This window comes from Sorex araneus, chromosome 1 (genome assembly GCF_027595985.1).
Source record: "Sorex araneus isolate mSorAra2 chromosome 1, mSorAra2.pri, whole genome shotgun sequence".
Lineage (NCBI taxonomy): Eukaryota > Metazoa > Chordata > Mammalia > Eulipotyphla > Soricidae > Sorex > Sorex araneus.
Window position 1 is genome coordinate 240,949,650 of NC_073302.1, and position 27,507 is coordinate 240,977,156.

Sequence of the window (27,507 nt, forward strand, 5' to 3'; positions counted from 1 at the left end):
TATTGGAAACTAAAGAATGATATAGAAACTAGAGAATTTTAGGAAAATTCAAAATCAAGGCAAAGTAGTGCATAAAAAGAAAAATACCAATTTCCCCTAAAAAATTAGCATATCAGAATCTAAATCATGTGCTAGAGTAGGCATATTCACCACAAGAACTATTCTTGCAATTAAGGGATAATTTAGATCAGTAGTCTGCAAATGTTTTCTTCAATGGAAATTTCAGAGCCACACACAGTTTTTGTCACATATTTTTTGCTTGTTTTTGTTTTTTGTTTCCACATTCTTTTAAGAATACTGAAACTATTCATAAATCACAGGCTACACAAAAATAAAAAAGAATGGATGGAGCTTATAGTTGATAGATTGCTGACCCCCAATTTAGATATTTTTTAAAAGATACATATAAAGATGAGGATTAATTTCTTGGAGATACATTCTAATTTCCATTTGAAATTCCAATTAATTAATGAGACAAGCCCATTACTTTCTCTGTAAAATTTTATCTCTTCTCATACTTAAGACCCAAAGCCCCTTTTTCAAATAAATTTGTATTCAAGCCACTAGATTATTTACCTTACCACTTAAAAGTGGTTAGCCTACTGATTTACCAGTACTGTGTTTGAACATAATAATTCTAGATTTATTTATCCACAGCTAGCAATAAACTAATAACATGTAACCCTTATAATAGAAGATATTTATAAAAAGTATTTAAACACAAATCATTTTCTTTCTTACTCATTTGGTTTATTTGGTGTAACAAAATGTAAATGTCTATCAAAAGAACTTTTTAAAAGTAATATGTAAATTATTTATTTTCTTTTGCATATCAAATATGCCATGGGTGGCTTGCCAGGCTCTGCCGTGAGGGTGAGATACTCTTGGTAGCTTGTTGGGCTCTCTGAGGGGCGGAGGAATCGAACCCGGGTCGGTGGTGTGCAAGGCAAATGTCCTACCCATTGTGCTATCGCTCTGGTCCTTATAAGGTACCCTTTTAAGGGTTGTTTTTTTTTTAAAAATAAATCTCACCCTTATTAGCCTAGTGCCAAAAACAGTAACAAGTCTCACAGTGGAGACATTACTGGTGCCCACTTGAGCAAATCAATGCGCAATGGGATGATAGTGATATAGTGACGTAAATGTTTACTGTATAAAGACAAAAGAGATTCAAAAGATAATTCAAAAGATAAAAGAGAAAGCAATCACTTTGTGATATTTTATAATAAAAAGACAGAATGAAAGATTCCAGAATTATTCATGTAGTTGTTAAAAAAAATCCTCTTATAGAAATTGGTAAGTAGAATCATTTATCATTACTAATGTGTACTGCAGAAGCAGCAGCAGAACACATCTTGGTTTCGTGCCGTTTAAGTATTCGTAGAAGATTCAAAGCTGCACACTGCAGAGCACATTATGAGATTAAAAATCTAGATACAGGCTAGAGTGATTGGACAGTGGGTAGGGCACTTGCCTTGTACATGGCCAACATAGGTTCAATCCCTGGCACCCCATACGGTCCCCAAGCACCACCAGGAGTGATCCTTGAGCACAGAGCCAGGAGTAAACCCTGAGCACTGCTGGGTGTGGCCCCAACCCTGCATCCCCCAAAATGCTTTAATTTTAAAATTAAAACCATGAACTATACCAAAAACTGCAAAAACTTGAAAGATAAAAAGCTGAATACAAAATTACCTTGTTAAGACAGGAAATGATATGACTGAGGTCAATCCAGGGAGCACCCGCTTCAGTCACCTGATGAAAAAGATGATCTCTAAAGAGTTTCAACAGATAACGGTCTCCAGTCTCTGACCAGGTAGGGTCCTTCTGAAATCTGGGGGAAGTGAATATTTCACCTCAATAACTCATTCTGTATGGATGACTATATGTTTATTCTTCTGACTCAAGTGATTTTTTAAAAAATTATTTCTCCAACAAAAAAGCAGGCAGAAGTCTTTTGTGGATTTATTTTTAATTCTCCAAAAATAAGAGGGAAACTAAAAACTATTTCTACAAAATGTTCAGACTTCCATGATTAAATGAAAAGCTCACTAAATATGAAAGTAATGGAAATATATAAGTGCATTATTCCAATTCCCAAGGGCAATCACCCCTTACACATTTCTATTTCATATCACCTCCTTTCTAAAATCTCTACCCTATCATTAAATAAAATGGGGAAGAAAGAAAATGTTTTCTGTATTTTCCTGACACAAGCTGAAAGAGATTACCTTTTTCCTTCTCTAACTCATGGGTACAGTGCAGGGAAAGATGGTCAGATATGTGTTCTACTTTAGGTAAGTACATACTTTAGGTAAGTACAAAATTGAAACTTCTCAAATGATCATTCTAGCTCCCAATGACCTTCTCATCCAGTGCAAGGGCCTCTCAGACCTTTTCTCCTTCCTGTACGCCCTACCTCACTGTCCCTAGGCCCCTCATCTCTTGCCATGAGCCCCTGAAATGCTGGTCTAATGGAAAAGGCAAACAATCAAATAATCAAAGAGGGTTAAACTGCCTAGTTATCAAGAAAAAGGAATATGGTTGTGTCATAAGAAAAACAATTCACCAGGGTAGGAAAAGAAAGCTTTCTCAAGAAAAAAATGGGTGCTCTTTTCCCAAAATGACTCCTCAGAGATACCAATATTTGCAAAAGACACAGATGTAAGAAAGTTAAAAATCACTGTGGCTGAATGGAGAAAGAAAAGAGGAAAAAATGTAAGGGAGAGGAGGGGGAGGAGCAAAGGACAAAGATGAAGAATGGGAGAGGAAGACCATTATAAAAAACCAAACAAACGCGCCCCCCCCCCCCCCGCATGTGGAAAGGAAAGGGACTATCTGAAGCAAGGGTATGAAGGGAAAGCTCAGGTTATGCACCCTTTGGTCTCGTAAAAAGAATTAGATTGGCATTTAAGAATAAGGGTGGGAAGTCTACCCCTAGCTTAAATACTAGCTATGCTTTGTGAAGATCACTACAGAACTTCTCATTAATATATAGGAATTAAACATGCCCATTTTTCTTTATTCCCTTTAAAATCCCAACCAAACAGACACACACAAAAAAGTGTAAAAAAAGGAGGGGCGGGGGTATAAATACAAAAGGACAAAGTGATTAGCAAGAAGGAAACAAATACCCTAATTCTTTGGAAGTTGGAAAGCAGAGAGTTGGTATGACTGAAAAAAACTGAACTCTAACATACAAAGAGGATATGAAAATGGGAGACCACAAGAAGCAAGTCATTCCAGTAAGAAAGAGGAACTGACATCAGAAGGAACTTCTGACACCATAGCAGTTACATGGAGAAAGGCTACATTTAATAGAACTAAAGAAGGTTATAGGAGGCAAATCAATAACCCACCTTTCATTCCACTCCCTAGAAGTAAACTTAACTCCTTTTTGCTAAATAACTAACAACAAACAACCTAACCAAAAATCTACAATGAATAGTTGCAAAGAAACAAGAACTAGATATTATCAAAATTTAGAGAGCAGAGAATTCTTAGAAAAAGCTTAGAGATCTCCCAAAAGTTTAAAGATTAGAAAAAATGTCAAATTTAAGACAAATAATTTCCTAGGAAGCAGGATAAAAAGATACAAAATACAGAAGAGAATATTAGAGAACCAATCAAAAAGTTCTAACCATCTGAGCAATGGGAATTCCAGAAAAATAACAAAAGTTATCAGTCAAACAAACAATGAAGACAACTTCACAGGAATGAAGGCCTTAAATTTCCAAGACTAAAAGGGATCCCTTAGTTCATATGATTGAATCAAAATCTATTTGAAACACAAAACACTGTGGATATCTAAATTTGTAGCAAAGTCTGGTAAGAGCCTTGAAGTCTGGGATGAGGGAAGGATTTGTAAGAAAACACCTGAATCTTCTCAAAAGTAGAAAAACAGAAGAGCTATGCTTCTACTGCACACAAAACCATCATCACTATTATATAACTATGTGCTAGAAGTATAAGTTCACACAATCACTCAGAAAAGTTTAAATATAGAAACTAGAATGTTGGATAGAAAGGGATCATAACTAGAGATAAGACCTATGATGTAGCTCTGGTGACCCTGAATATTAGCCTGTTATGGCACAGGGACTTGAATGCCACTAGGAAGAATCAAAAAAAGTGCAGGAGTATTTACTGACATTCTTCTCCAGTATTCTGTACCCAAACATCAGGGTACAAAATTTAATGAGATTACTAAACTTCACAAACACGAATAAACAGGCAAAGATGACAAGATGTGTAGTAGTATGGGAGAGAATTCCTACTATTTTGGTAATATTAAAAACCTAAAAATAGATTTAGTATACTAAAACATTATTAAGTATGAATAATAATAATAATTAAGTAACAGAAACATTGAAGAATATTAAAGCTAATATCAGTAAATATAATTACAATTCACTGGCTTAAGTAAGCAATCTTCCCCCCCCACTTCTGTTTTGGGGGTGTGGCAAAAGTGCTCATGGCTTACTCCTTACTCTGTGCTCAGGGATCACTCCCAGGAAGTTCGAGAGACCTTAAGAACTTCCAGGGATTAAACCTGTGTTGATCGGCGGCATGCAAAGTACTTATCTCTCCAGCCCCAAATAAAATAATCTTAGTAAGGTAAAACCTAAAAAAACACAAATGTCCTTGAAGTTTTATTAATAAATGATTATTTTATTTCCTCAATAAAAACATTGAGGTACACTGATTTTTTTGGTAGTGCCAGGATCAGATCAAACCCAGTCTCATGCATGCGAGACATGCATTCTATATCTACCTGATTTTAGTTTTTAAAAGCTAAAGCTGCAATTCTACAATTTATACAGAAAATTAAGTTTTAGGAAAACAACAAAATACCGTAATAAAATGAAGGTAAGAGATACCTGTCTTTATGTACTTTTAATTTTTTTCTATTATTTTTTTTTGAGTCTTCCTAGTGGCATTTAAGTCGCTGTGCCACAACAGGCTAATATTCAGGGTCACCAGAGCTACATCTAATGGTGCCTGTGGGCCATGCAATGTTCAGACCTGAACTTGGGAACTCAAGCATGCCAAGACATGCACTCCAGCCCTTTGAGCTATGTTCCCCGGCCCCAGCACTTGTTTCAGAAACATCATTTAAATAGTATGAAAAAGGGACTTCCTTAAACTAGTGGGAAAGTTGATCAGATGATCTAATAAAAGGCTTTAAGACCACTAGGGTAGTTTTCAGTGGGGTGGCAGTGTGGAGAGGCACCAAAGTGTTGAGCCATACCTTGCATATTCTTTATCAATTTCAAGCATATAAAAATTTCTAACATGAGAAAAAACAGTATAAAAATTAACATCAAAAGTATTCTAGAGGAAATAATGAAGTAACTATTTCTTGGGATGGAAAAGACCTTCCTAACATGACTAAAGACCCAAAGTATAGAAAATATATACATGTATCTATATCCATATAAATGCATAATACACACACATACACACACATATGGCCCTGTAGTATTGTTTATACTAGCAAAGTATAGACCAAAAGTATAAAAGAAGCTTGACTAAATTTTATATGAAAATATAAACAGTCAAATGAAAAGCTAAAATTATTACAAAGGGTAAATCTAACTCCTATACATAAAAAAGGCCGTAACTCAACTAGGCAATAGATATGGAGCTGATAGAAAATAAAATAAATGAATCAAAAGCATTAAAAGGATATGCAAGCTACTCATTAATACAAAATGAAATTGCCTTGAGATTCAATATCTCAGTGATCAGGTTAACAGACATCAGAAAGGTTAAAAAAAACTACCATGCATTTTACATTGATGAATACTATTCAAATAAGATATCAAATTATACTGATATACATCCATAGTTAATAGTAACAATCATAATTGGGCTTACATATATCTATATCCATATATATGCATAATACACACACACATACACACACACATACGTCCCTGTAGCACTGTTTATACTAGCAAAAGACTGAACAGGAATTCAAATGTCATTCAACAAAGAACTGGAGAAGCAAACTATAGGATCTCCTAAGGATGGCCATACACTCTGAGAAAGCAGACACAGATTCTAGAACCAACTGACACAAATTCAAATCCTGATGCATACACTTACTAATTCTGTGACCTTGGACAGGTACTTAACCTCTCTCTGCCTCAATTTATGTTAAAAAGAATACATATCACAGGGCTGTTAATGTTCTGAGGATTGAGTCAGGTCCTATTTATAAGCTATTGAGAATATGGTATACGGTAAACATTTAGATAGAAGGATTTCCCAAATACAGTGTGGCAAGAAAAAAAGCAATACATAGAACAGTGTCTGTGGTTTACATAATTTTGTACATAATACAAAAGCATGTTTGGGGGATAAGAACATAAAATTGTAAATTGGGAAGCATGTACCAGAAATAAGTAATTCTGGTAAGGAAAAACTGGAAACATCATGTACAAAAGAAATTTTATTTTGTTCATTGAAAATCCTTTTTTACTTAAAAAATCATTCTATAGGAATGATTTTCATATAGAAACCAGGGACTGGTTTGATAGTAGAGCTGGTAGGGCATTTGCCTTGCATGTGGCTGGCCCCGGTACAATTCCCAGCACCTCATATTGTCCCCTGAGCCTGACAGGGGTGATTTCTGAGTGCAAAGCCAGGAGTAAGCCCTAACTACTGATGGGTGTGAGAGAGAGGGGAGGGGGTCATGCAGGGTTGGGGTTGGGGGGAGGAAAGGAAGGTAGGTTGGTTTCATAAATAAGCTATTCAAAAGACTTAACCCATAGAGATCATTTTCTGAAAACCATCCAGAATTTTACACCTAGTCAAACTAGGTTATGAAGTTTGTATTTTCAGATATACAAAGATACAAGAAAAACTCACCAATCTCTGGAAACTACAAGGGGATTAAATCAAAAAATCAAAATAACCAACGGGAAAAAAGCAGACAGGGTATCCAACACAAAGGGAAGGACAAGGAGAATTTCCAGGGACTATCAGTAGAGGACAGACCCAGCTCTAACATGTCAGTGACATTTTAAAGTGCAACCAGCTCAGCTAGGAACAGAAGGGCAGAGGCTCCAGGGACAAACTACTTTCAAGGGGAGGAAAATGAAAAGGAACTGACAGGTTATTATTAGTTTTGAAACAAATGGAAAGGTCAAAAATATGGAAAGGCATAATTCTGGCAGAGTTTGGAATAAACAGGTAGTAAATATAATTAGTGTTCTGCAAAAGAGAACTACTGAACTCTAGGAAACAAAAGGAAAATGTAGTCTTGATTACTATGTGGTATAGCTATGAATAACATTTACCTTATTCTAATAATGTTAACATTGAATAAAGTCTAATTCAAACTTTATGGGTTACATGCAGAATGTGTGTTAGTTAAGGGAAGATAGTGTGATAGATAAACCTGACTTTCTACAGGGTCAAAGCCACTGTAAGTTAAATATCAAGAAAAAAAATTTAAATAACGAAGTGCATGTTAAAAATTTTTTTATCATGTTGATCTACTTATATGCAAATTTCATGACTTCATCTTTTCTAACAGCTGCATAGTATTCCATTGTGTAGATGTACCAAAGTTTGTTTAATCAGTCACCTGTTTTTGGGCACTCTGGTTTTTTCCAGATTTTGGCTATTGTAAACACTGTTGCAATATGGAAAGTATCATGTTAAGTGAAATGAGTCAGAAAGAGAGACAGATATAGAAAGACTGCACTAATCTGTGAAATATAAAATAACAGAGTGGGAGACTAATACCCAAGAGTAGTAAAGATAAGGACCAGGAGGTCTGCCCACAGCTTGGAAACTGGCCTTACATGCTGGGGGAAAAGGCAGCTCAGATAGAGAAGGGAACACCAAGTAGAGGATGTTGGGAGGACCCATTCAGGTTGGAAGATGCGAACTGAAAGTAGACTATAGATCGAACATGATGGCCACTCAATACCTCTACTGCAAACTACAACACCCAAAAGGAGAGAGAACAAAAGGGAATGCCCTGCTGCAGAGGCAGGGTGGGGTGGTAGAGGATGGGGTGGGGGTGGTGGGAGGGATACTGGGATCATTGGTGGAGGTGAATGGTCAATGGTGGAGGGATGGGTAAACGATCACTGTATGAGTGAAATGCAGACACAAAAGTTCATAAGTTTGTAACTGTACATCACAGTAATTCTCTAATAAAAGTTTTTAAAAAAAATTTTAAAAAACATGTTCTATTTAGAAAAGTTATTATGGAGAATACTAGTGAAATCCTTTTAACTTTTAAGTCATCTTTAAATTTTGTGATTGAAAAGTACTTTTAAACAATTATATTTATCATTTATTTCTACTAATATAACATTTCTGAAATGTAACATATGGGGTTGGAGTGACAGCACAGTGGGGAGGGCATTTGCCTTGCACACAGCTGACCTGGGTTCGATCCCTGGTACCCCATACGGTCCCCACAAGCACCACCAGGAGTAATTCCTGAGTAGAGCTAGGAGTGACCCCTAAGCATTGCTGGGTGTGACTCAAAAATTAAAGAGAGAGAGAGAGAGAGAGAGAGAGAGAGAGAGAGGTGAAGAGAGAGAGAGAAGTATAACATACTATAATCATAGTAACAGAAATACAGTTTTATTTCTGATAGGCATATAGAGCAATATGAACTTTGCTTTCTTCTTTTTTTTTTTTTAAATGTCAGGAATTAAGTCCAGGGATCCTAAATGCAAGGCCTGCACTTACAATACGCCACAATGCTACTCTGCTGCTTTTTCTGAACACATAATAATCTTTTACTGACATGGCAAAACTCCGTGACAAATGACAGTGGTGACTTTTTTATGTCACTAATATGACAACTGCCATAAATCATGCACTACAGTGCTTAAGAGCCATATAACAATTAGCTATTTCTTAAGTGTCTACTGTGAGCAAGGCAAACCAAACAGGTGAAGCTTCAGAAAGACAGAAGAGTACTAATACTCACAACATTCTCTCATGTGCAAACCATGGAGTTTCAGTACAGTACTCGTGTGTGTGTGTGTGTGTGTGTGTGTGTGTGTGTGAGAGAGAGAGAGAGAGAGAGAGAGAGAGAGAGAGAGAGAGAGAGAGAGAGAGAGAGAGAGAGAGAGAGAGAGAGAGAGAGAGAGAGTAGAAGAGAGAATAGAGAGAGGTGCAAGGGAACATATGTGAGTGGGTGTGGGAGAAAGCATGAGAGAAGGGCAAGCAAGCAAATGTGTGAGTGGATGTAAGAAAAAGTGAGAGAGAGAGGGGCTGAAGCGATAGCAGAGCAGGTAGGGCATTTGCCTTGCCCGCAGCCAACCCGGATTCGATTCCCAGCATCCCATATGGTCCCCTGACCACCACCCGGAATAATTCCTGAGTGCAAAGCCAGGAGTAACCTAACCCGAGCATCACCAAGTGTGACCCAAAAAGCAAAAAAAAAAAAAAAAAAAAAAAAGTGAGAGACATGGAACGAATGTGTGTGAATGGGTGTGAGAGGCTGAGAATTCAAATGCAGGGGGACGAGGGACAGTTTCCTATTGACAAACATACTAGGCCCTGGTTTAAAACTAGCATCTAATAGCTAACAACAAGCTTACAGTCATATCACAAGAGAATTTTCCTCTTTTTTTTTCATATAAACCAGTTAAGATAAGGCAAACTCATTTCTTTTATGCAAAATAATGCCCTTGATTGAAACATATTGTAAAATACTGTAAATCCTTACTCCGGCCTCTCATTGATTGTTCCCAATTTTGCTAGAAGCCTAAACAGTCTTCCATTTTGAACCTCCTACAAAACATTTTAAAGAGAGAGAGAATATTAATGTTCCAGCTAACTAAATATAAAGCAAAAATTTACAAAAACTAATAACCTTCTCTGATATTATCCTTAAGCAATAGATCCTACTACTCCCACCTTTTGGATATACTTTAAAATACAACATGTTCATCTTATTTAATAATAACAACAACCAAGATGATTATATAGTTGGCCATTTTTAAGAATCATGAGAGCAACTCATATAAAGAAATTCTTTTAAAAATCCAAGATTTTTGTCATGTGATTATAGCAAAGCCATGGATAAACAGAAGGAAACAAATGTCCAGAAGATGTGAAAAAATTAAAACATTCAACAATGAAGCTGAGAAAATGAAATATCTGCAAATTTTCAATTATGAATTATACTCAGCATAATAATTACCATTTTTTAATTATGTATACACAGGATACAGACTGTATCTATATTCTTAGCTACACTACTACATACCTTTGCAAGGTCTTCCTCTATGACATCATTTCTCATTTGAGCAGCATCCAACTGAGTATAAAATCGAGCACCAATCATGGGCATGATGTCATTTACACTCCGCATCCTGTTTTGGTCCGTCAACAAATACCTAACCAAAATAAAGAATCACTTGAACATCAAACATATAATTTTTTAAAAAGCAACAAACCAATGAGCACACTTACAACTGCCACCACCATATGAAATGCACACAGTCTGAAAGCATTCTTCTCATGTAAGCTCACTTTTAAAAGTTGATAATTATGTTTCTTTTCTCTGGAAAATTCTAAGATCCAACGGTGAAACTATTAACAACGTTTACATTATTTGCTATTATGAAAACGAGAGCCAGGGTAACATCATTTTCATTCTAAAACATAATCCTTGGAAGGATAAAACGGGGGTAGGGGGTTGTAGGTGGGGAAACTTTTCCATTGCTTCTCAAAAATATTGTTTGTAGGAGCCTCCCAGCTGGCGCTCAGGGCCACCGGGGCCACAATGGTACTAAGGTAGGGTCGGGTCATGAGTGCCAGGGACGGAACTCTGGGTCTTATGCACACGACGCTTCTGATACAGCTCCTTTAATAAGCTATCTCCCCTGGACCTTAACAACAATCTGTAAAGCCAAAACTAAGACTTGAATTTTGATAACTCAAACAAGGCTCAGCTTCTGAGCTTCCTCAGTTCTTCACCGTCCCTGTTGGTACAGTATATGGCCTTTCTAAAACTGCATTGTGAACAAACATGAGAAATGACCAATTCAATTTCTTATACTGCAATTAAGTAAGAAAAATATGCTTTTCAAAGTCCTACCTGCTAGAACAGGATGATTCAGACCACCGATTAGTGCTTTTCTGAGGTGAGTCATGTCCTAATCATTGTCATTAAAGCAGTCTCCTACTCTTCACTCTTTTATTCTTTCATTTTCCTCATAGAACTTACCATTATTAATTTAAAAATAAATAAATAAATAAATAAATAAATAAAAAACCTTTACCATTATTTTTAAGGATTTTATTTGCACAAAATAAAAGCAAAAGCCCTGAATATGGGGACTTCGGTTCACCCAATTCAGCATTTTCAGCAACTGACTTAACAGACATCCTTTTTGAATAAATTAATTATATACCCATTCACAATTACTTAAATATTTATATGCAACTATTCAACTATCACAAGCCTTTTGGGCAAATTACTTAACTTCTCTGTATCTCAGTCATGTTACTTTTAAGATAGAGTTACTAACAGTAATTAATTGATAGGGTTATTGTGAGAATTAAATTAGTTCACATCAACCACTTCAAAAGTGCCTGACAGGCAATTTTATTTTCCCATTAATCTTAGTTGTTAGTCTGCAATTATGACTTTCTGCTCATTCTCCTCTTATTAAGGAAATCTCAAACATTTATTAAAGTATACTAGTATAGTGAATTTCCATGTACATATCATGCAGTTTCAATAACTACTAACACCTGACAGACTTGTTTATTCCTTTAGTCAAAAAGAAAATTTGAAAATTACCGTCTGAGATTATTTTCAGATATCTTGGGTTTAACAAACTAAGACTGAAATTACTGAAAATTAATAACTTAGAAGAAAAACCATTTTATTGCTAAGAGAAACTAGGCATCTAGTAGCTCCCAGCATTGTTACACACACGGTACTTATGCCAATGTAACAAAGCAGAGCTTGGCAGCCTCATCCTCCATCCCTTCACTCAATCCTCCAGGCTATCAAGTTAAGAAACTGGACCAACTTTGGGGCCAGAGCAGTAGTCCAGTGGGCAGGTGCTTGTCTTGGATATGGCTGATCCAGGCTCAATCTGTAACACCCCATATGGTCCCAAAAACTCCACCAGGAGTGATACCCAAACACTGTCAGGAGTGGTCCAGAAACAAAAACAAGCCAACAAAAACTGGTTCATCTGAAGCTACATGAAAAGATCGTAAGGAATAGCTGACTCGAAGAGGGACGACTGGAAGAGTCAGTAAGCTCTGTTTCTAGATGCTGAGAGAAGAATTTCAAGAGACTTCTGAATACCTGCTGCGTAGGGTGACTTACAGTGAGAATTATGGCTGCCTACCCATGAATTTCTCAAAGTTAGATTTTTATCTTAGTAGGGAATAGTTGGTGATGACAGTAATACACGGTGGTTTCTTTTAAGTCACATTCATTTAAAATCTATGCTCAAAGATTCCCTGGAGTCAAATAACTTCAAAATATTTTTCTATTGCTAAGAATATATATTTTGGAATGACTTTATAAACCAACATGGATACAGTTATTAAAGATATTTTAAACATTAGCCAAAAGTGCACTCTCTTGAGGTACATTGGTGTTAAGTAAAAAATTTGGTCCTTTAGCTGCAGTGCTCTAGTTGTTATACCTGATGGCCAGAACGAAGTGACAGTGGCTACCTACTGCACAGAGCATGTGCATAAGGGTCCCTTTGCTTCTATTATCTGTGCTCTGCATGATTTTAAAGAGGAGAAAATCATAAATACAATCATTGTTGATGGGTCCTTCTGAAAAAGCTTCTCTCTCATGATCATTATACACGCTTAATGACAAAGTAAGACTTACAAAATCAGATTCTTCAGGTCAGAGGAGTAGTTGATTGTCACCAGTTCCATGGCTTTCTGTAAATTTTCTCGCTGAATTCCTGCCAAAGAGTTGCAAGCCAAAGCCAACACAACTTTTCCTAATGATATCAGATCTGCTTGCTGACATGAAAGAATAAATATAACTTTTAACTTCTATTTTATAGGTACACATTTAATATACTGATACTAAATGCCTGCATGGAAAAAGCACTTTCACAAAGAAGCTGCACAACTCAGCACAAGGTTCTCAAGGATTAGTACTCATCAGAATCACCTGAGAGCTTATTAAAAATTAACTTCTAAGCCTCTTAACAAAGATCTTGCTTTGTAGGTCTGGAAAGGTTTTAGGTTCTGATGGTTCTAGAGCCACACTTTAAGAAATATGACTAATTCGTGTAATAAATGTAGAACTGATTATTGGTGCCAGTGACTGGACCCAGGGCCTTATACATGCAAGGCATGCATCTACCACTGAACTTTATCCTCAGCTAATCTGTGCTTTAAATTTAAATAGAGCAGACAGTTTTACTATTACAAGAGATTTCAGGCTGACTGCTATACACTTTCTTTACTATAACCATTATAATTTAGAATTTTCTCATTTGCCACGATGCCCAAAATACAATGGAAGTTTGACAATTATACGAAGAAAATTTATTCCATTATAAACAGAAGATCATCTTCATCTTAGGGTTTTAGAGAATATACTCTTTTGAGCATCAAAAATACTGTAAACCTCAATGACAATTTATTTATTATTTCTTCCAAGCAGACAACTTTTACTCAAACTATAACAGATCTCTGAACCCTGGATCCAACTGGTTTACTACCCTTTACTTTAAAAAGACAAACCAAAATAACCCCATTATTCTGAAGTTTTCCTTCTAATATGACTCAAGAGACTGCAAGCTGAATTGAGGCAAACTCTCTATTACCTATTTTTAACTCCAGGAAATGAAATAATCACCAAGTGACCCTGCTTGGCAGGTGACTATTAATCATCATAATCCTACAAAAGCGAAGAAGCTCAAAGTTAAAAGAAATAATTTCTCCAGAACACATGTAAATCTTTAAAATCTGATTATATAAACACAAATAAAATCTAGTATCTAATTGGAACTACTGGGTACATGTTTATTTACTATTCATAAATTTATGAATTCTGAAAATTCAGAAAATTTCCAAAGTAAATTGTAAAGTAAGTCAGCTGAATCATTTTCAAAACACACCAATAACATAATCAACAAATGGCTATTCCTTTAACATAATTCTGATGTCTCTAGTAGAGGGAAAGATCTAGATACTGAATTTTTTCAAAATTTCAACAAGATATTCTGATATGTCAGGGTTAAAAAACACTGGAATTGTGGAATGTTTCAAGTCTAGTATTACACACAGTAGCAAAATTTTAGCAGTATCTGGTTATTCTTAATAATATTCTACTTTGAACTAGAAGGCCAATTTCACTACTGAAATAACACTTTAAAATTCATATTCAAAAATGTTTTCAATACTGGCTTTTCCGTCTGAAAAGTTCAAATCAGTGGAAAACCTGATTAAGATGACAAACTAGGGGATGGAGCAATAGCACAGCGGGTAGGGCGCTTGCCTTGCACTCGGACGACCCGGGTTCGATTCCCAGCATCCCATATGGTCCCCTGAGCACCGCCAGGGGTGATTCCTGAGTGCACAGCCAGGAGTAACCCCTGTGCATCGCCGGGTGTGACCCAAAAAGCAAAAAAAAAAAAAAAAAAAAAAGACAAACTATTTGATAACTATCAAAAGAAGGGAAGCAAAGATTCATGTCAGAGAACCTTTGAAACTTTCATCAGTGGGACAGTTAGGAGAATTATCCTAATGGTAGGAAAATGGCATGAAAAAGGGCACTACCCTTGTCAATTATCTGTTCTCTGGAGGGCACTATCATAAATGAAATCAACAATGATTCCATTCACGAAACATTTCAAGTTAAATTAATGAAATCATCAAAATGCTATCAAAAGAAATCAGTGCATGCTAAGTGTACATTTAGGTGATCTAATCCAACGTCCCCATCAGCTGTGCAGAGTAAAGATTATTAACATTTATCAACTATTTCTGCAGCATGTACCAGTACGCAGCCTCTCAACCCTTAAAACAATAGAATTTACAAGTTAGTTCCACCCTGTACTCACTTCCCACTTGGAACATCCAATTATTCCCTACTATGAGATAGAAAAATGAAAGTCCAAGATAAAAAAAAAATAAGGAGTTAAAAAAATTAAGACTACATTATTTTGACCACACTCTACCAACTCTCTGAAGCTGACTTGAGATGAGAACAGCCACTTTCAGAAATAGTGTAAGTCACTCACATAATCCAGATATTTTTTAAAACCAGAGAGGTTAATGAAGCCTGCTTAATTGGGAGTTACATATCCTATAAACTCAGTAACTCTCTACTCCTTTTTTTCCAGCTAAATCATTTTTCCATGTTATTTTGCTTCTTACCTCCATCACGTTTTTTTCCCCCCATTGTTGAATTCGGGAGGTTTTCCCCCCAACTCATTTTCAGTTTCTTCCTGATTCTTGATTTCTTGATTTTTCTGATTCTATCTATGGCTCTACTTATGTCCATTTTACTGAAAGTCAGTCTCTATTCACGTGTCTGAAACAAACTATGAAAAATAGACTACAAGAAACAATGCACTCCTTCCTCATATACACTTCCTCTAAAACCACAATCCCCCTTGCTGGAACTGTCTTTAATTCTCTCCTTTACCTTACCATCAGCTATATAAAAAAATCTTCCACACACAAACATCCCCACCTCCCTCTATAAAAAAGGAAGAAAAGAAAAGAAAATCGGATAAATTATTTACAGCTGAATAAAACAAAGGGTGTTTGAAAATAGTCCGAGTTTATAAATGAAAGCAGTTCGTAATTTACCAATCAGTTGCCTCAAATACCTACTTCAAAGTTGTTCATGAAATCTGGAATTATTTTTCTTTATAAAGAGTTGCTTTTCAAGGTATATGAAAAGCTATGTAAAATCCATAAACAAACTATGTGTTTGCAAGAAAAAGATTGGAAAATAATACTGCTGAGGTACAGAAGTATCTTATTTCAATTATTATTTTTTTTGCTGAGTTGGGAATTTAAGCCAGAGTCTCCAAGGGTAGTATTCTATACCAAGCTACACTCCCAGTCCTAGTCTTATTTTAACAGTCAATAACTGGTACTTTATTAAACATGAAAACAATGAAGAAAATTAGCCAATTAGTTAAGGTAATAAGTATAAGAACATGATAATAAATATCTAACAAACAGCTTTCTTGAGTATGAAACATGGAGCAAATAATCTCAGAGAAAAAAATCTGCTGGGGGAAACAGGCAAAGTCTTCCCTGTTCTGTCCACTAGGTGGTGCTATGAACAGCGACAGTTGGGCTGCTACTGACAGTGGGCAGGAGAGCAAAGTTGTCAGGTTTGCACATGGCTTCATCAAGTGATGGTATATGCCTCTGACTTTGCTACCTCAGTAGCAACAGGAAAGACTCGTGCACGGCCTGGAGCATCAGACTCTACTGCTTTTGCTTTTTTTCCTTTTGTAATTCTGTCTTATGGTAAAAGTGAAATAAAGTCTTTCACTATGAAGTGAAAGATGTAAGGAAGTTGAAATGAGAAACAGCAAAGAAAGATGTTTTCTTGTTTCTCTGTATAATTAAAAGATTCTGCCTTACAGAAAACTGAAATTTGATAACAAAACAAAACAAAAACCACTAAAGTGACAGATGCACAATTTTAAAAAATGTGGAACACTATCACATAATACAGAATATTTATTTTAAATAGCCAGAATATTGCACAGAATAATTTTTAAAAAACAACTATATTTATCATTCTTTGCAGAGTGGTTCTTGTTGTCTTATATCTTAAATATAATAAACAGTAGAACTATACAATGGAGCCTCAACAATGATACAAATCCCATACCCAAAATTTGATAATGTAAAAGAAATAACTGAGAAGCTTTGAATAGCAAAAGAAAACAACTTAGAAAATGTCAACATAGCAAGTCCCTTTGAAAGTTTTCAAAATTTTCAGACTGGTATAAGGATGGTTCTACAAGAGGTACAAGCACATTACAGGAGCAAAATACCATTTGTTTATCTATCATCTCATCTGTTTTCATCTCTTTGAGGATAAAGTTCTTAATTATACAATATATTTTAATTTGAATGGCTAATCTGACACTGTATATTCTGGATATTCTAGCCTACGAGGGTTCTTATATTTAATACATCACATTGATTAAGAAACATATGTTCAGTAAATGTTCATAAACACTACACCCCCAAAAAATCTAGACTTAAAACCCTGAAATACTTTAAAATTAAAAAATTTTTGTTTTTGAAAAAACAGCGAGCCTTAAATTTTTAAGAGTCCATATTCTTACTCACCTGGTACTGAGCCATTAATGCCAATGGGTTATTATTCTGACTGTTATCAAATGTTAAAACATCAAAAACTCCAACACAATTTACTCGCAACCTTTAAAGACCAGAGAATTTAAATAAAGTGAGATTTTATTTGTATTATACACCAGTGGAAATTTAACAATTACTGCAGTACTAAGAAGAATTTCAGAATATTAACCTCATGTTCCAGTCCCACATAATTTCTATCAACCAATTATTATTTTTTGGCCTTTCGGGTCACACCCAGAGATGCTCAGGGGTCACTCCTGGCTCTACACTCAGGAATTACTCCTGGCCATGCTCAGATAACCATATTGGATGCTGGGAATCGAACCCAGGTCGGCCACGTGCAAGGCAAACACCCTACCCGCTGTGCTATCGCTACAGCCCCATCTATCAACCAATATTTTAAGAGATTGAGGAACTAAGACTCACAGACTTTTTAGTTATAACACTCAGTATCTGACAAAGTCAGGATTATCATTCGGTTTTGACTATCAAGTCACTGGCTGCCTTTCATCTCACAGAGCTGCTTCTTTATCACATATTCACGGAAAGAGCAGTTCGCTTCCTAACACCTGAATATGTACTGGCTATCATTAAAAGTGTTTTCTGTGTACTAATTCATTCAATCCTCTCTATTACCTTACAAGACAGGTACTTTATAAATGAGGAACTTATAAGTACCTGTTTCCCAAGTTTGCCAAGTAATGGTAAATTAGTCAATTTGTCCAGAGTCATACAGTGATTGACAGTCAGGCTGTGAGCCTAGATATTACCAGATTTGTGCTCTTCGTACTATGCTGTCTGACAAAAATTCTCAAGATCTAAGCGATTCAAAATCCTGGTGAAATGAAAGTCTGTGTAATTACATCAGTTACTCTCAGTGCATGAGTCCCCATCAGTAGCAAGAGCATCCCTTATAATCTTGTTAGAAACAGAGGCTCGTAGTTCTGCCCCTACTCCAGCTTAGAGACAGGGAAGATCTGAGAGAGGAATACAACAGTCTGTGCTTAATATACCCAGCTGGTGTTAAAATTTGAGAACCACAGTTGCTCATACAATAGTTGCATTGATATTTCTTCTATAATCTCATAATACTAGCCATACATACTATACCTCCCGAATACTTATTAAATTCTTGGTTACAACCAAGCATTAAAGAATTCAACTTGAAAACATAAAACTTACAAATGAACTCAAAATCACAGCAGTTCTTCTGGATAAAATACATGAAAAGGCAGAATTAAATCATGTTTGTTTTCCATGAGCATTTTTAAGAAACAGGTTAGATGCTCCTTGAAGAAGTCAAAATCAAAAAGCAAGTACCTTGTTTTGCCAGTTATCAGAATCTTTGTTGGATCCATGACTCGACATGCCAAGCCAGCTGTATGAATAGTTCGCAAGGCAGAACTTAGTTGAACAATATAAGCCCAAATAAGAGATTCTGGCAACAATCCAGCATGCTGTCTGGGCAATGGTCCATCGTGCTGACCTACAAAATGAATAAACTTTAAAAATGACATAATGGGGTCTTAGTGATAATACAGGTGTTAAGGCATTTGGCCTTGCATATGGTCAACCCTGGTTTCACACCTGGGACCACATACAGTTCCTCAAGCACTGCCAGAAGTGACCCCTGCGCAGAGAGCTGGGAGTAGCCCCTGAGTACCAGAAGGTGTGGGTCTTTAGTCCTCCTCCCCCAAAATAAAAACATTTAACAAAATGTAAACAACCAAACTACTATAGAAATTTATTCATATTCACTGCACAATTTACCAATTTACATGTACATGTGTATATATAAATACATATGTTTAAATTTAGTCTATTAGTTAAGACTTTAAAGACAAACCCAAATTTCCTATTTTGTGGGATTAATCTTTATTTTGTTTGCAGCAACAAAGTTCTCACAGACCTGCTCTTTCCTGTGATCACTGTAATAACTGAACAAAAATTATTTTAACTAAAAAAAGTATATTCAATTGTGAATCAAATAAATGCAAATGCATATTAGATACATTAGGTACATTAGATTAGCAACTAAGAAACTAAAGAGACTATTATTCTATTTAAGGGGACTGGAGTCATAGGACAGCGGGGAGGGCGTTTGTCTTGCACGAGGCTGACCTGGGATCGATTCCCAGCTGGGATCGATTCCCATACGGTCCCCTAAGCACCACCAGTAATAATTCATGAGCGCAAAGCCAGGAGTAACCTCTGTGCATTGCCGGATGTGACCCCCGAAAAAAACAAACAAAAAGTGGATAATCTGTCTATATTATTGCCAAGTCATTTCGTGGTGTGAAGGAAAAGTCTGCACCATGATTTATGTTGTTTTCTATATGACTAATTACTGTCTGGCCTCTACTATAACCATGACAGTTAGATAAGGTGATATCTAATTCACAAAAACACGAATGCAAAACACTGAATGCCTCTTATGTATAATGGTGACATACTAAAGTAACGAGAAGTAACTTTTTAGTTCTATCAATTCTTGTTAGGACTGGAGCAATAGCACAGTGGGTAGGGCGTTTGCCTTGCACGTGGCCGTCCTGGGTTTGATTCCTCTCTGAAAGCCCAGCAAGCTACTGAGAGTATCCTGCCCGAACGGGAGAGCCTGGCAAGCTTCCCATGGCGTATTCGATATGCCATAAACAATAACAAGAAGTCTCATAATGGAGACATTACTGGTGCCCAATCGAGCAAATTGATGAACAACCGGACAACAGTGTAAAAGGTTTTGACACTATTTTTTAGGTCACTGATAATCCGTAAATTAGAAAGAAAAGAACGGTATCAATTTAATCCAGTGTTTTTTCAAGAAGGAATTTCAGCATATGATCTTATAATCTAACAATTCATGTATTTGTGTGATTATGAACAGACTTTCTGCATACCAGATATCAAAGAAGGTGAATTAGGAAATAGCAAACAGGTACTAATGACAGGGTAAAACTTCGAGGGAAAGTAAAAAAAAAATAAAAACCTACTATTTATTAAAGGAAATTTAAATTTTTAAAAAGGTAAATACCAAAATTCCTTATGATCCAGCAATACTGCTGAGGCATTTATTTGAAGGTGATGAAAACATTAATTCAAGAGAATATTTGTGTTTTTATGTTCACAATAGCCAAAACACAGAGTCAACATAAATGCCCATCAACAGAAGACTAGATTAAAAAACTGAGAGATACGCAGATATATACTAGACTAGTACTCTGCCTTTTGAAAAGATAAAACCATGCCCTTTGGGACAAAATGGATGGTACTTAAGGTAATTATGCTATGAGAAAAAAGGAAGTGAAAGACTATTGGATGGTTTCATTCATATGTGGAGTATGAATTACTGAAGCAAATGAACTACCAAGAAACAACAAAACTAACTTCCTCATCTCATTGAAAACTGCAGTTGTTTAATCCCAGACACTCAAAATGATCTTTTGAGCACTGCTTGGAGTGATCCCTAAGTATAGAGTAATCCAAGAGTAAATAACAGTAAATATAGAGTAATCCCTGAGCATGGCAAGGTGTGGCTTCCCCCAACCAAAAAAAAATTTAGATAGAATCAAACATAGTATGATCTAGAGAAACAGTGGTAGATGATACCAAAAAAAAAAAAAGGAAAAAACAGCTCTACTTAAAAAAAACAAGGAAACATTAAAGATGACCTTGAAGAGTTAATTTAAAGAAAACATCCAACCCCATCAGAAAATGAGGCGAAGAAATGAACAGAAACTTTCTCAAGGAAGAAATACAAATGGCCAAAAGGCACATGAAAAAATGCTCTCCATCACTAATCATCAGGGAGATGCAGATCAAAATAACCATGAGATACCACCTCACACCACAGAGACTGGCACACATCCAAAAGCAACCAGTGTTGGCATGGATGTGGGGAGAAAGGGACCCTCCTACACTGCTGGTGGGAATGTTGACTGGTTCAGCCCTTTTGGAAGACAATATGGACGATTCTCAAAAAATTAGAAATTGAGATCCCACTTGACCCAGCAATTCTGGGAATATATCCTGGAGAAGCAAAAAAGTATAGTCGAAAATGACACCTGCACTTATATATTCATCGCAGCACTGTTTACAATAGCCAGAATCTGGAAAAAACCCGAGTGTCCGAGGACAGATGACTGGTTAAAGAAACTCTGGTACATCTATACAATGGAATACTATGCAGCTGTTAGAAAAGATGAAGTCATGACCTTTGCATATAAGTGGATCAACATGGAAAGTATCAAGCTAAGTGAAATGAGTCAGAAAGAGACAGACAGACATAGACTGCACTTATCTGTGGAATATAAAATAACAGAATGGGAGGCTAACACCAAGAATAGTAGAAATAAGTACTAGGAGGTTTGCTCCACGGCTTGGAAGCCAGCCTCACATGCTGGGGGAAAAGGCAGCTCAGACAGAAAAGGGAACACCAAGTGTGGTTGGATGACCTGCTCGGGATGGGAGATGCGTGCTGAAAGTAGACTATAGATTGAACAGGATGGCCACTCAATACCTCTATTGCAAACCACAACACCCAAAAAAAGAGAATGAACAAAAGGGAATGCCCTGCCACAGAGGCGGGGTAGGGCGGGGGGATGGAATGGGGGGTGGGAGGGATACTGGGGATCATTGGTGGTCGAAAATGGGCACTGGTGGAGGGATGGGTACTCGAGCATTGTATGACTGAAACACAAGCATGAAAATATGTAAATCTGTAATTGTACCTCACAGTGATTCACTAATAAAAAAATAATAAATTTTAAAAAAAGACTTAATTTAAAAAATCAAGTGGCAATGGGGAAAAGGACTATTTCTAGCAGGTAAGTGGTACTTGTATGTTGGATCCTGTGTAGTTTTCTGACTTACATAATTTTGTATCAAATTTCATGATAATCCCTCTTTTTTTTTTTTTTTTTTTTGGTTTCTGGGTCACACCCAGCGATACACAGGGATTACTCCTGGCGGTGCTCGGGAGACCATATGGGATGCTGGGAATCGAAGTTGGGTCGGCCGCGTGCAAGGCAAACGCCCTACCCGCTGTGCTATCGTTCCAGCCCCAATCTCTCTATTTTCTAAGTCATAATATTTTCTTTAATATGCAGCTTCTTTGTCTGTGTTAAGTAAACCAATAGTCTGAGAACACATCTTCTCTCTCTACAGGTAATACACAAGAAAAGACCTTGTTTGTTTAATCGCCAAATTAAGAAAGAGGATTGGGGCTGGAGAGATAGCATAGTGGGTAGGGCGTTTGCCTTGCACGCGGCCGACCCAGGTTCTAATCCCAGCATCCCATATGGTCCCCTGAGCACTGCCAGGAGTAATTCCTGAGTGCAGAGCCAGAAGTAACCCCTGTGCATAGTCAGGTGTCCCCCAAAAAGCAAAAAAAAAAAAAAAAAAGAGGATTGCTCTGCATTAAAATGGGTTGTAAATAATTTATAGTATTTTTAAGAAGTCTCTCTCTTTCAAATATTTGAAGATGGAAGTGACTCCTGTGACAATGTAAACACAATATATCAAGTAGTCAACACCCAAAACAGAAGAGTTAATTATTTTTTTCAAGGGAAAGGAGTGCTATAAATCAGCAGCTCTTAACAGTGTTCAGTTTTACGCTACAGGAAACTTGACAATACCTAGAGGTATTTTTGGTGTCACTACTCGGGGAGGGTTGGCATTTGCTGACAACAGGCTGGAAGAGGCCAGAGACTGCTAAACATCCTGCAGTGCACAGGATAGCCCTCACTTCAACAGTACTGAGGTTAAGAAAAGAGCTATAAATTAAAGTCAACAGTCATTTCACAGGTGTTTCTACTAAAATAAACCCAAACAACTACAATTAACGCTTCTATAGGCAAAGTTCTACCACATCCCCTCCAAAAAATCAGGCATGTGTTGACAGATGATATGACAAAAAGGGAAAAAAATGACCACACTGTATGACCAGATTTTTAATGTGAAACAGTCATGTAACCACAGCTTTCTTCTCTCAACTGACAGAGGCAGTTAAACAGTTACCTAAAGTTTGATTCCTTTAGTAACATGGAATCCTACCACTAAATAAAATCATTTGCTTAAAGAAATAACTTCACGCTGGACTGAGGCACTTGTTAGATTATACCCAATAATGCAATTCTATTATAATTTGTAATACTGCAATTCTATTACAATGTGATTACATTTACAGTATAAAAATTCAGGGACACACAATAAATAAAAGATATAGAAGAATGGAAAATAAAAACAATGCAAAAGGAGGCTAAAAAACAAAATAAAACAAAAACAATAACAAAATAACAAACAGTGTAAAGTAGTATACCAAGAGAGACATAGTAGTTGTGCTTCCAAAGGTGCAGCTTAAAAGTTTTTTAATTTACTAAAAATTCCCAAACTATCATTAACCAGTAAGTGCCTTTTTAGAAGTATTTTTAAGAGGAAAGAACTTTTGTCATACTTTCAGCAATTTAAATTTCAGCTACTGGGCTTGAGAAACAGTGCCAGGGTAATTAAGGCACTTGCTCTGCATATCACCAACCCCGGCACCCCATCTGGTCCCCTGAGCACCCGGGGAACAGAGGCAGGAGCAAGCCCTGAGTACTGCTAGGTTTGGCCCCAAAACAAAAACAAAAGTTAAAGTTCAGGTATCTACAAATGTCTTTCAGAACCCATCTTCATCTCAGTCTATATGCACAGCACAGCATTTTCTACTAGGTTTTTTAGTGTAGTAACTTCATTCTTCGAGATATTTCAAGTTTACAATTCAATAACTTCTTTAAGTCACATGATTACACTGATAAATTTGCATGTGTACTATAATACTGAACTACTCTTCTACGGAATGAGGGCATCATGGGCTGCTTTTTCTTACCCCACTTTCTCTTTGTGAAATAAGCATCAGCATTAGGGTCATTAAAGTGTCTGCTCATCATGGTTTCTCCTCCAGCATGGAAATCATATGCAAACACAAGTGCTTAAAAAAACAAAACAAAACAGAACACAAATACTTATTATTGCAAGCTGGCCTCCAATCATAAAGTCATAAACAGAAATACCGTTATAAATCACTCACAAGGCTCTGCAAATGCTTTAGTGGTAAATACTTCACGCAAGGTTACAATATTTGAGTGCTGAATTTTTTTCCACATATCAACTAACACCATGCACTTTGTGTTAACAAGACGAAAACCTGAGAAAGAAAAAAAATTCTTTTAAGTTATAAATAGGATCTCTCCCGTTAATTCCATTTTTTAAAAAAAAAAAAAAAAAGTGAAGAAATAAAACCAGGGAAATAGCTCAGGGATCTGGGAGCACATAACTAACATGAGTAAGACTGGAGTCTGATCCCCAGCAGCCCCTCATAGTCCCCCAACCCCATTCCCTGCCCAGCGCCGTTGGTTGTAGGCCATCCCTGTCCCACCTCATGGGAGGCCCGAGAGCACTGCATCACTGGGCCCAATACTGAAGGGCTATTCCATCAGGCAAGTACTCTGTCACCCCCAGTCTCCTGAGCACTATTTCGCAAGGCATACCCTCCTTCACCCAAAAGTGAAGAAAATGGCATGTTATCTCTATTAGTACTTACGATGTACTAATTTGCAAATGAAATAGATTTCGCTGTTGTTCTTTAAATTCACATATCAAATAAGTGTATTCCAAAAGGTCTTAGCTTCAGTAATCTGCTTTAAAAGGAGACTAATCTATCTTCCTTACCATGTATCCTCCGAAGGCAATATGGCAGATCATCTTTGCTATTTACAGCTTTGTAGCAAGACGTAATATATCCGAAATTACTTGATTTCTGTATCCGGTTAGGAGGTGGCAGTGGTTCTAGAGGGAACAGGCTATGGTAGCTGTCGACTTCTGCAGGAACTGCTAGAGAAATTTATAGGAAGAGGACTTTAACTTGCAAGTATTCATAAATCTGAGTAAGAAACCAAATCTACTATAAACCACATTACTATAGCCCGTTATGATCTAAAAGTGTTATATTCATAATAACTATAAAACCATGGTTTCACTTTAAAATAAAACACCATTATAAAACAATTTAAAAACTATTAAACTTCAGATACTCAAAATATTTCTAATCTTTTGTAGGAAAGTAAATTTCTCTATTATAATCTATCCCAGAGAAATAGTAAACTTTCTAACTCTTCATTAAATGGTGTCCAACCAAACTTCATATATTTGCCATGTCACAGGAGTGTGTTTCTTTTTTTTTTTTTAATTTTATTTAATCACTGTGAGATAGTTAGAAGCTTTCATGTTTGAGTTACAATCTCACAGTGATCAAACACCCATCCCTCCACCAGTGCACATTCTCACCACCAATATCCCCGGTATACCCCTGCTTCCCCACCCTCACCCTGCTTCCATGGCAGACAATATTCCCCATACTCTCTCTCTACTTTTGGGCATTATGGCTTGCAACACAGAGGAGCATCTGTTTCAAGAAAAGCCTATTCCTCTTTTGTCTTACTGATTTATGATTCTGACAGTTGGGTAAACTGAAAACAGCTTCTGCCAAGTTTTTTTTTAAATCTGTACAGAACTTTGAATAGTTTTCAAATTAAAAATTTTTTTTAATTGATTAGCATTTTTTTTTTTGAGAGGGGTGGGGGTTGAGGAGATTGTCAAGCAGTGTTCAGGATGTCTGGGATCCCTACTGACAAACTGTAGGCAATGAGGTGGGTTGACCCATGTGAAAAGGATACACTGATGCCCGGGCCTTGTTCTGCTGGGGGCCACTAGGGCCACCCCTAGCAATTCTCAGGAAGTGAGTTGGGTGGTGCTGGGATTTGTACCCCGGACAGGTGAATTTACTTACTTTTGGTGACAGTTTTGCATTCTATGTAGGAAATCTTCCCTACTGTAACATTAAATTGTGTATAAATGTGTTCATTTATACTTCAAATTTTTATTTTAGACACAAACTCTTAACATATTTGGAGCTGATTTTTAATGTGATTTGAGCTAATGACCTAAGTTTTATTTTAGCAGAGAGAAAAACCTTTCTAACACCTAGCTTTCCCTAATGATAGGCAATCTTAATCACGGAAAGCATCTGGTTCTCTCTGGTCTGTCCTACTAATTAATTTGGCTAAGTGCCATTACTACATCATTTTAGTTACTGCAGATTCAAATGAAACATTCATCTCCCGAGGCCTAGTCAGCCTCTTCAGTCTCCTGAGTACCTTTGACCTTCTATTCTTCAGTATGTTTTGCCATACACCATAAATAACTATTGTGATCTCTCCTTGCAGTGCTCAGAAAACCATATATGGTGCCAAGGATTTGAATAGGGTAGGTGGGATACAGGGCATATTCTTGGGAGTGGGTGGTGAAGGTGCACACCCAATAGTATTCAGGGGTTACTCCTGGCCGGCTGTACTATCTAGCCCCAAAGGAATCACTTTATTTTTTTTTCTTTAAAATTATTTTTATATAAAACTCATTTGTGGAGTATAAAATAACATCACATGAGGCTGACATCCAAGGACAGTAGATACAAGGGCCAGGAGGTTTGTCCTATAGCTGAAAGACTGCTTCACAAGCGGAGGGGAGAAGGCAGATGGAACAGAGAAGGGATCACTAAGAAAATGATGGCTGGAGAAATCAGTTGGGATGGGAGATTCATGCCGAAAGTAGATAACGGACCAAACACGATGACCTCTCAGTGTCTGTGTTGCAAGCCATAATGCCCCAAAGTATGGGGAATATTGTCTGCCATGGATGCAGGTGGAGGGTGGGAAAGGGGGGGTATACCAAGGATATTGATGGTGGGGAATGTGCACTGGTGGAGGGATGGGAGGAATCACTTTATTTTTAAGCCAAACGTTGATGAGAAAAGCTTTTCCTAAGCAGTGTGACTCAGAGTTTACATACTGGTTCAGGAAGGATGTGCTAGGGAATGGCCTACTCACAGGAGGCCTAGATTCACCTAGTCTACCACACTCTGTCCCACACCACAGCCTATAAAGAGCTTCAATTTTTCAGATTTTAAGTTGTATCTTTCATAACAATAAACCAACAATATTTGAGTGTCTCCCTGAGTTCTCTGTGACATTCTAACAAATGACCCAATCTGATGGTGTGGGAAACTCTGAGGCTGGCTGGACAGAGTGTGGGTAGCCTGAGTATCCATCCGTAGTAAGCCTCCCCCCTTCATGG

The 27,507-nt window shown here is 36.9% G+C and overlaps 1 protein-coding gene across 6 annotated transcripts in view; it reads right to left on the minus strand.

Annotated features, from left to right (window-relative positions):
- The window catches only part of PAN3 (poly(A) specific ribonuclease subunit PAN3), a 135,693-nt gene that overhangs the window by 4,183 nt on the left and 104,003 nt on the right, over positions 1 to 27,507 (minus strand). For 4 of the 6 annotated variants that reach the window (XM_055132246.1, XM_055132235.1, XM_055132260.1 and 1 more), the window contains 9 exons: positions 25,048 to 25,209; positions 24,407 to 24,523; positions 24,206 to 24,307; positions 18,664 to 18,829; positions 17,317 to 17,407; positions 12,857 to 12,996; positions 10,253 to 10,382; positions 9,710 to 9,774; positions 1,696 to 1,834 (listed from right to left, as the gene is read on the minus strand). In XM_055132246.1, coding sequence (XP_054988221.1) covers positions 1,696 to 1,834; positions 9,710 to 9,774; positions 10,253 to 10,382; positions 12,857 to 12,996; positions 17,317 to 17,407; positions 18,664 to 18,829; positions 24,206 to 24,307; positions 24,407 to 24,523; positions 25,048 to 25,209 — 1,112 coding nt within the window. The remainder of the gene's footprint in view (positions 1 to 1,695; positions 1,835 to 9,709; positions 9,775 to 10,252; positions 10,383 to 12,856; positions 12,997 to 17,316; positions 17,408 to 18,663; positions 18,830 to 24,205; positions 24,308 to 24,406; positions 24,524 to 25,047; positions 25,210 to 27,507) is intronic. The other 2 variants (XM_055132241.1, XR_008629289.1) reach the window with 2 other exon arrangements.